General features: G+C 55.4%; 1 protein-coding gene across 1 annotated transcript; it reads left to right on the top strand.

Moving 5' to 3' along the window:
• Nucleotides 1–906: 906 nt before the first annotated feature.
• KRT15 (keratin 15) lies at nucleotides 907–5,996 on the top strand. The gene is made up of 8 exons (XM_010330636.3): nucleotides 907–1,478; nucleotides 2,629–2,711; nucleotides 2,834–2,990; nucleotides 3,519–3,680; nucleotides 3,779–3,904; nucleotides 4,102–4,322; nucleotides 5,094–5,119; nucleotides 5,639–5,996. The coding sequence occupies exons 1-8, from the start codon at nucleotides 984–986 to the stop codon at nucleotides 5,734–5,736; spliced, it is 1,368 nt and encodes a 455-aa protein (XP_010328938.3). The 5' UTR covers nucleotides 907–983; the 3' UTR covers nucleotides 5,737–5,996.
• The last annotated feature ends 4,011 nt before the right edge of the window (nucleotides 5,997–10,007 follow it).

Below are 10,007 nucleotides of genomic sequence, written 5' to 3'. Positions count from 1 at the left end.
GGAGCCTTCTGCAGGGGCTCCTCCCCAGCCAGCACTTGACAGGACAGATGGGGGCTAATCTGGCCCTGCTAAGCAGTGACATGCCTCTCCTGGAGAAGGCAGGGGCTTCCTGGAACTTGCCCCAGCCTTATCAGCAGAGGTTTGCCCCAACACATCCCAGAATCGAGCAAAGGTTCAGCGACGTGCAGCTGGCAGGTGTCGGGATCATCAGTCATCCCCTTGTCAACCCTGAGCCCGCTGGGCTTTTGGGAGGATGCCAGGGACACAGGCTGGAGGCTGGCAGGAGGGGCGTAGGGGTGGGAGGAGGAGAGTCCATCTCCCACACCAGGGAAGGGACAGATGCTGGCTCCTCTGGTCACTTCAGCTGGACCCTGGCTTCTGTCCTCCACTTGCCCCCAGGGACCCTGCATTCCCATTCCCAGAGGCCTCCTCACTCACTCACAGGGTTTTGAGTTGGATAACACAGCGCAATGATCGGGAAGTGGTAACTCCCAAACTGAGAACACGGAGCTGGCCCCTTGGGGAGAAGCTCAGGGCTTGGGGCAGTGGAGAAGTCCAGCTGAGGGCACAGTTGGCCTGAGCTGCTCTCAGTACAGGCAGAGGCCTTGGTAGCCATTCGCTCCCTGCTGCTCTCTTCTGGCATGGAGAGATGAACCTGTAATCCAAGTGTTAAAACGGTGCCCTGGGGGAAAACACCATTAATTCTGAATCATCTCTTTTGTTGCATTAGGAAAAAAAAGCAGAAGAGAAAGACTTCACAGGAGGCACTCAGGGTGTGCAGGCAGCTGGGTTTGTCAGGAAGACAGAAGGAGTTGGCTTTGCTTTGGGGGAGGAGACCAGGTCCCACAATACCCTCAGAGGGGTATATAAAGAGCCCCACCTGGGGGGTGGCAGACGCCCTGCTCTGAGTGCAGCCTGGCCTAGCACCTCCTGCCAGCATCTCCTGAGCTTGTTGAGAACTCACAGGCACTGGCTACCTGGCCATGACCACCACATTTCTGCAAACTTCTTCCTCCACCTTTGGGGGTGGCTCTATCCGAGGGGGTTCCCTCCTGGCTGGGGGAGGTGGCTTTGGTGGGGGGAGTCTCTATGGGAGAGGTGGAAGCCGAAGCATCTCAGCTTCTTCTGCTAGGTTTGTCTCTTCAGGGTCTGGAGGGGGATATGGGGGCGGCATGAGCTGTGGCTTTGACGGAGGGGCTGGTAGTGGCTTCGGTGGAGGCTTTGGAGGTGGTGTTGGTGGGGGTTTTGGTGGTGGCTTTGGTGGTGGAGATGGTGGCCTCCTCTCTGGCAATGAGAAGATCACCATGCAGAACCTCAATGACCGCCTGGCCTCCTACCTGGACAAGGTGCGTGCCCTGGAGGAGGCCAACGCCGACCTGGAGGTGAAGATCCGGGACTGGTACCAGAGGCAGGCCCCGACCAGCCCGGAACGTGACTACAGCCAATACTTCAAGACCATTGAAGAGCTGCGGGACAAGGTGAGTCCTCAGATGTCAAAGAGAGGGGAGCAGGTGGCTGGCGCCCTGCACGCGCCTCTAATGTCAGTGTCACTGCTGACTCGAGAAAATCCTTTCCTGCCCAGCAACGACTGTCTGCTGTGCAGCCTCAGCAAGTTGGGAATGCACCTGCTGTCCAGTGCAGAGGCAGGCACACACCTTCTCTACTTGCTGGTGTCGGGGAGGGAGGGAGGGGTCTTGGGAATCTGGCTAGGACCAACGGGGGCACAGCTGGGGGCAATTATAAAGAGCAGCTTGCCAGGAGCGGTAGCTCACACCTGTAATCCCAGTGCTTTGGGTGGCCAAGGTGACAGGATTGTTTGTGTCCAGGAGTTAGAGGCTGCAGTGAGCTATGACTGTGCCATTGCACTCCAGCCTAGGTGACAGAGTGAGAACCTGTCTCTAATTAATAATAATAATAATTAAAAAGAGCAGCTCACCCTCCCTACCTCATGCACCTTGCAGGCTTCTGCATAGAGCGTTTCTTTACCTCTTTGGCAAGAAAGGGATTGGAGTGTAGCCTCATGAGTCCCAGATGCTACAGCCTCTTGTGTTTTCCTGTAAAGAGGGCTTTTGTGCTAAAAGTACTGTTGGGTCTTCCGAGACCTGGGAACCCATAACCCATTCTGCCACCTACTCACTCACCGTTTTGCTCCCTGAGACTGGGTTCCTCATTTGTAAAATGCCTTCTTTAGCTGCCCTCTAGGTTGCCACTGGCTGGAATGTTCTGTAGATCCATGGCTGTGTCAAGGTGTTCAGGAGGCAGTGGCCATGACTTGGTCCATGGGGGGCTGGTGGAGTGTCTCTGAGAGGGCCATTGTCAGAGCCGACTGCACCTCACTCTGTCACTCTCTGGGGCCACCAATTCCCATAGGCAATACTTCCTCCTTGGTCTTTCATACCCTGGAGACAGGGAGGGCAGCTCCTCAGGTGTCTCAAGGAGGGTGGCATGCGGCAGAACAAGAAATGGACACTCAACGTGAGGCTGGACTCTGCCCCCCCAGGGGCCCTACGGATGTTTGCTGGTGGTGTCAGAGGGGTGACTGTTAGTGAGGGGCTGGCTTTGGGTGCAGAGCAGAGAGCAGCAGGGGAGAGAAAGGAGTCCTCTAGGCACCAACCCTGTCTCCTGCAGATCATGGCCACCACCATCGACAACTCCCGGGTCATCCTAGAAATCGACAACGCCAGGCTGGCTGCGGACGACTTCAGGCTCAAGTGCGCTCCCGCCTCCCTCAATGCTTCCTGCCTTGCCCACTTCACTTGGCCTTCTCCTGGCTCGGACTCAGGCAGCCCAGACCCCTGCCACTTCCTTTTTTGGCCTCCCTCTCTCCTCTCAGGTATGAGAATGAGCTGGCCCTGCGCCAGGGTGTGGAGGCTGACATCAACGGCCTGCGCCGGGTGCTGGATGAGCTGACCCTGGCCAGGACTGACCTGGAGATGCAGATCGAGGGCCTGAATGAGGAGCTGGCCTACCTGAAGAAGAACCACGAGGAGGTGAGAGATGGTCCCCATCATCCCCGAACCTGAGAGAGGTAGGGAACCTCTTCCCCAAACGCACTTAAATTGCCCAGAGGGAAAGACTGCGGCTCCAGGAAGCCCTCCCAGATTTTCCGGAGATTAAGTTGGTGGGAGGCAGAGTGGGGCTGCTGGTGCTTCCTCATAGTTGGCCTGGGGCTTAGTGGTTCGGTTCAGAAACACCCTCCAGCCCCCAACCAGGTGTCCTCATGGAGAGGAAGGGGTTCTGTCCCCTGGTAGCCCAGACCACAGCCAAGTCGGGTGGCTAGTATGAATGGCTATCTTCCTGACTGGCTTTGTGAGCTCACGTCAGAGACCTGCCATCTCGGGGTCCTCCCTTGGTAGGACCTAGAGCAGCAGAGAGCTCCTCGTGACCAAACCTCTTCGTGTGCAATGGGGAACAGCGGTTGGGGTGTTAGGGGCAGAGCCAGGATTGGCATGTGGGAACGCAGATTCTCAGGTCTCTCTTCTGTTCTCCATCTCTAAATGGCCCCTCCCACCCTGCAGGAGATGAAGGAGTTTAGCAGCCAGCTGGCCGGCCAGGTCAACGTGGAGATGGACGCGGCGCCAGGCGTGGACCTGACCCGCGTGCTGGCGGAGATGCGGGAGCAGTATGAGGCCATGGCGGAGAAGAACCGCCGGGATGCTGAGGCCTGGTTCTTCAGCAAGGTGGGCTCGACCTCCTGCTCTGCCCTGCCCTGCCCGCCCCAGGTCCCTCAGTCTCCGGGGAGGCACCAGGGCTCACTTCTCTCATGCATCACCTACAGACTGAGGAGCTGAACAAAGAGATGGTTTCCAACACAGAGATGATCCAGACCAGCAAGACGGAGATCACAGACCTGAGACGCACGATGCAGGGGCTGGAGATCGAGCTGCAGTCCCAGCTCAGCATGGTACGGCCACCCACGTCCCCCATCCCGGCCTCTCGGCTGGTAGAAGCTCCCACCCTTCCTGGCTAGTTAAGCCTTGGAGTTCTCAAGTGCCCTCAAAAGGTGGTTCCCTGCATTCCATTCAGTGCCCGCTGCCTTCCGCCTGCCCTCAGTGGGTTCCTTTTCAGCCTGATGTGTCTATGTACCTGTCGCTCCCCCAGAAAGCCGGGCTGGAGAACTCTCTGGCCGAGACAGAGTGCCGCTATGCCACGCAGCTGCAGCAGATCCAGGGGCTCATCAGCGGCCTGGAGGCACAGCTGAGCGAGCTCCGATGTGAGATGGAGGCTCAGAACCAGGAGTACAAGATGCTGCTGGACATCAAGACGCGGCTGGAGCAGGAGATCGCCACCTACCGCAGCCTGCTGGAGGGCCAGGACGCCAAGTAGGCGCCTGGGCACAGGGGGAGGAGTGCTGAGGGCTGGTGGTGGCTAGGGTGCAGGGTCATCGTAAGGGAATGGCAGGGTGTGGCAGCCTGGAGGAACTGTGAAGAGAACTGAGCAAGGAGAGAGGATCTGGACTTTGCACTCTGGTCCTTGACTGTTACCTGGGGCAGGTCACTTCCTCTCTCTGGATCTGTGTTTCTTCTGCAAATAATAGAGGCTGGGCTAATGATAGTGAAGATCCAGTGCTCATTCTGTTCTCTGCATGAAATAGACGGGTATTCTTGTAGATCAGAATCTCGGCCAGGTGCGGTGGCTCATGCCTGCAATCTCAGCACTTTGGGAGGCTCAGGTCAGGAGCTTGAAACCAGCTTGGCCAGCATGGCAAAACCTCATCTGTACTAAAAATACAAAATTTAGCCGGGCATGGTGGTGGGCATGTAATCCCAGCTACTTGGGAGGCTGAGGCACAAGAATCACTTGAACCCGGGAGGTGGAGGTTGCAGCGAGCCGAGATCATGCCACTGCACTCCAGCCTAGGCAACAGAGCGAGACTCAGTCTCAAAAAACAAACAACCCCCCCCCCCCAAAAGAATCTATCTACTTGGGGGTGGCAGGCCTGGATGGGCTAGCAGGATGTCCCACCCCTAAAGGAGTTAGGTGTGTGAGTGGTGTAGGTTCTGGAGGAGACTGCATAGCTATCCACGTGAGCTTCCCTTAGGGACACCTGAGCTTCTGCCCTTTGCTTAAGTGAGCTTCCTTCTTTCTTTCAGGATGGCTGGCATTGGCATCAGGGAAGGTAGGAAGGCTTCACTCTTCTGGTGTGGGATGGGGAGGGCCGCCACTCCCTGAGGACTAGGGAGGGAAGGAGAAAGAGCCCAAACACCCCATTAGGCAGCAACGTTCCCATTCCATTGGATGGATACCTCTTCCCCGGCGGGCCCTCTATCAGCCCCAGGTGAGAGTAGGGTTGGCGATTTATTGAGAAACTTCCAGGTTGAGTAGGCTTCGTTCAGGGTATGTCTCTCCCCAGGCCCCATCTTCATGTACTTCTGCTAAGATGCCCACGGTGAATCCCCTTTCACACGCAGCTTCAAAACCCTCATGTCGTCGCTCCCTGCTGGGCAGACGTGCCATTGCTACTGCCCAGCCCTGTGACAAGGGATTCAACCACAGATCTCTGGCGGCTCTTAAGGGGTTGGTCGGTGGCCATTCTCAGGGGTGCTGTCTAGTTTCCCCAGAGCCCCATCAAGGTCCCGGCCACTTTGGGAGAGGGGGCAGGTTCCCCCACTCCAAAGCCTGCTCCTTCTCTCTCTAGCCTCTTTGGGAGGTGGCGGTGGCAGCAGCAACTTCCACATCAACATAGAGGAGTCAGTGGATGGAAAGGTGGTTTCTTCCCGCAAGAGAGAAATCTAAGTGCCCGTCGCAGGAGAAACGTCCCTCGCCACCCCCCACTCTCATCAGGCCAAGAGGGGGACTGGCCAGAGGGGCTGCACACGCAAACCCCGGTCCCTCAGCCTCTTATTTCAGGGCTTTGCATGCGCTCTGTTCCCCCTCTACCTCTCCCTGACTTCCTCAGAGCAAGGAGGTGCAAGAAGCAGCTGTATTGTGTAATGAGCTCATTTGTACGGTGTCTGTTCCTGCAATAAAGAATTACTTTTCCTTTTGCAAATATATCTTGGCAATATGCCCAGTCTTTCTTGATGGGGTCCCGGCTGGCCTCTGACCTCTGAGGAGACCCAGGGTCCACATGCTGACTGACATCTCCCCCGACTTGGGCCTCTTCCCTGTGTGGTCACAATTCATTCTTTTGGGTACCCAGGGTGCTGGTGGCTGGGACAAACACAGTGCCACTCAGGCGACTTGCTCTTCTGGGTCACCATGGGGTGACCAGGGAAGTGAGGGTTGGGAAGTTCCCTTAGAACAGTTGGGTGTACCCAGCACAGAACTCAGCACATCTAACAATTGTTCATTTTTACCAGGTGACTGATTGCATTGATTGTGCTGGTTCAACCACTCCATGGCTGGCACGATGCCAGGCACACTCACCCACGGGGCTCCTTTAATCCTCACCACTGTAGGTGGTCAGGATTTTATTCCCACCTTAGAGATGAGGTCACTGGAGGCAGAGAGAAGAATGACTTGCCCCGGTCCTTGTGGATGGATGCTAAGCAGCAGGGCTGGGCCTGGGCCTGCGTCCCTAGGACTCCCAAGACCAGCCTGCTGCCGGGACCTTCCTCCTTGCTTCTGACCCTCACCACATGTGCTGCTCCAATCTCCCCTCCTTTCTAGCCAGGCATAACTGACCTCCAGGGTGGCCAAGCCAGTTCCCATCTTGACTGACACCTCTTCCCAAAAGGCACTTGAAGCTGACACCTTCTCCCAAAAGGCACTTGAAACTGACACCTTTTCTCAAAAGGCACTTACATTGCCCAGGGGGAAAGATGACGACTCTCGGAAGCCCTCCTAGATTTTGCCAAGATTAAGTTGAAAGCAACATCGACCCCTGTTACCCTCCTTAATCCAAATCCTGCTCCTGCTCCCCTGTCCCCGGTGTCTCTGCCCTAGTCCTGATAGAGCAGTAGCATCCCTGCACACATTGTTTGTGGCCTCTGGTCTCAGGCTGTTTTCTCTGAGCTTCTGGATTGATAGTCCCAAACACAGGGCAGGAATTGAGGAAGCGGAGAGCTCTGGGTGTAGAGGCTGGGCTGGCTCAGGCCTTGGGGTGAAGATTGGGGGTGAGGAGGGAGAACCGGTTTCTCGGTCTCACTGAGAAGAGCAGGCTAGAGGTGGCTCTGCTCTTTGGAGAATCTGATCTTTTGAGGGAAGAGTCAAGCCCTCTGAGAGGGTCCTCGTATGTCTCGCTGTGCAAAGCCCCTTCCCCACACACCCTTGGCTGAAGAGAAAATGGTACCTGCTCTTTCTAGGGGAGATTTAGTTAAGAATCTGTCTCCTGAGAACACACAGAGGCCAGACTTCCCTGGGGCTGGAGGAAGGAAACAGAATTTATTGAGTGTCTACGATAAGTCAAGCCCTGGGCTCTGGGTTCCAGGATGGCGTCTCATTAACTCTTCCAACAGCTCTTTCAGTTAGTAGCAGCCTTCAGCATCAGTTTCAGAAGAGGAAACTGAGGCCTGGAGAAGTTTAGTAACTTGAATGAGGTCACAAGCCAGGAACTGGTGAAGCTGGGTCTGGGACTGGTCGCTCTGATTCCAGCCCCTCGCTTTGCCCTTTAAGACGTGGGTTGACAGAAGCGGCAACACTTTTCTTAAGAGGTGTGCTAACCAAAAATCTAAAACCCGCCTCTCCCTCCTTCTCTCTCTTTTTTAAGAGGCCATGTCTTGCTCCATTGCCCAGGCTGGTCTCAGCTCCCGGTCTCAAGTGATCCTCCTGCCTCATCCTCCCGAGTAGCTGGGATTGCAGGAGTGAACCACTGTGCCCGGCAGAAACCCATTTTTTAACCTCTGTGGGCAGCATGTCCAAATGCCATACAGTCCATCAGTGTCAGAAAGATTGTCCTCGCATCTAACCTTAGTTTCTCACGCTGTGGTTTAAGCTCACCCTGACACCCAACCCGTTAGCTGCCAGATCCCTCAAGTCCTGGGAACAGCCAGTCTCCTTCCCACCTCTTTTGGTCCCTGGCAGTCAAAGCCGGTGGCCTGGCTGCTGCCTCACTGGCCTTGAGGCCTCTGTCAAGAGGTCTGTCCAGCGTGCCTCCTCTCCGGGCCAGACTCTGGCTTGATGGTAGGAGGAAAATCTCCTATCTCCCTGGAGTACCGATTTTTGCTCTCCTGGAATGCCTGGAGGGGCTGTCAGAGAATTTCTGGGAGCTTGCCAAGTCCCATCCCCAGCCTGAGCCTGGAGTGAGATGCCCGCACCCAGGGATGGCTCATGCCCTACTGAGCCTTTAAATAGTCTCTGGGCAGAGAGGGTGCACCTTCTGACTGCCCTGGGCTGAGGTCAGGCTTGGTTTCCAGCCAATCAGAGAAGCAGGCAGTGGGTGATGCCTCTCCCTTCTCCCCACAGAAAGAGGGCGGCTTTCCAACCGGAGATTAGGGCCTTGGGTGTGTCCTCTGCTCAGGCTGGGTTTCCCAGATCAGGCAAGAGACATGCTTGCCGCTATCTCCCTGAGGACTGTGGCTGGCCCCTGCCTCTCTCTGGGTTTCAGTTTCCCTGTTTTTTATTTTATTTTATTTTTATTTTGAGATGGAGTTTCACTCTCGTTGTCCAGGCTAGAGTGCAATGTTGGCAATCATGGCTCACTGCAACCTCCGCCTCCCGGTTTCAAGTGATTCTCCTGCCTCAGCCTCCCAAGTAGCTGGGATTACAGGCATCCGTCACCACATCCAGCTAATTTTTTGTGTTTTTTTTTTTTTGTAGAGACAAGGTTTCACATGTTGCCCAGGCTGGTCACGAACTCCTGACCTCAGGTGATCCACCTGCCTCGGGCTCCCAAAGTGCTGGGATTACAGGCGTGAGTCACTGTACCTGGCTCAGTCTCCCCATTTTTCAACTGGGAGTCTGGTTGGACAAGAGGATCATGAGGGTCTCTATGAGACGATCTGTATCTTGGGACCTCAGAAGGGAACCTGTGATGGCATCGACTGTGTTCACTCTCTTCACTGCTGAATTCTCAGTGCAGGTGCTAAACAGAGCTTTGTTTAACGCGTGAACTTGCTTCTCCTTTGTTTTTTCCTGCCTTAGACATTCGTCAGTACGCTGATCATGTGCCCACCTTGTGGTCACCTATCCCTCCATGGGCAGCTGGCAGCATAGAGGGACATAAGGAGCAGACAGCTGTTCTCCTGAGATTTTTTTTTCGATTACCACCTGTGGCTTTCCTGAATTGGAGCTGGGGCAATCCCATTGGACACCAGTCATGTTTGCGAATCCTCACCTAAAGCCAGCTGACAAAATTTCCCCGAAATGGCATCTCAGGCATTCATCCTGAGCTTTCCTGTGCCAGGAGCAGGATTTGGGGATATATTCAGCGAAGGTCCCATCTCGGGGAACTGAGATGGAGTAGGAGAAATAAACTAGGAAATCTACCTCCTTTCATTTGCCTGGTGGCCGTGGGTGCCATGCTGGCTGTAGGGACCAGAGAGAAGGGGGCTAAGCAGTGTGTCCCTGCAGGGTAGAGGCTCAGAGGAATCCTGACAGGTCGCTGAACAGTGCTGAGCTTGCATTTCCTCATGTGTAAAAGGGAGGCAACAGCAGCCTCCTGCCCGCCCAATGCCTCCCGGGTCTCAGGTATTGAGGATCCTGGAACATGAACTCATCTTGTGTCCAGTTTTCAGGGGTGGCCACTGAGGCACTGAGAGCTTGAGTGACTTTCCCAAGATTACACAGTGAGTCGGTGGCAGATGGAGGATTGAAACTCAGGTCTATCTTGTCCAAAGCTCTTGATGAACTCGTTGGGTGTCTGAGAAGCCTGGGCGGCATAGAAGGGATTTAAAAAAGTTGGGTGTTATAGAGATACAAGAAGAGCCTAAGGCATTGAGGCTTAGCCTTGAAAGACTTCTGAGTGGTGCTGTGCCAAGCAGGTATCTCTGAAGAGGGGGAGTTGCCCAGAGCGCCTGGGGTGATTCTCTGGGGAGGGGCTGCCTTTCAGGACAGGCCTCTTCCCTGTGGAGAAGCCTTGAGACCCTTTTTGAGCTTGGTCAGTTGTCCTGGACCCTGGGTCCCAC

Source organism: Saimiri boliviensis, chromosome 17 (assembly GCF_048565385.1).
Source record: "Saimiri boliviensis isolate mSaiBol1 chromosome 17, mSaiBol1.pri, whole genome shotgun sequence".
Classification (NCBI taxonomy): Eukaryota; Metazoa; Chordata; class Mammalia; order Primates; family Cebidae; genus Saimiri; species Saimiri boliviensis.
Note: the sequence above shows the minus strand (reverse complement) of the source record. Positions and strands in the feature narration are given on the sequence as shown.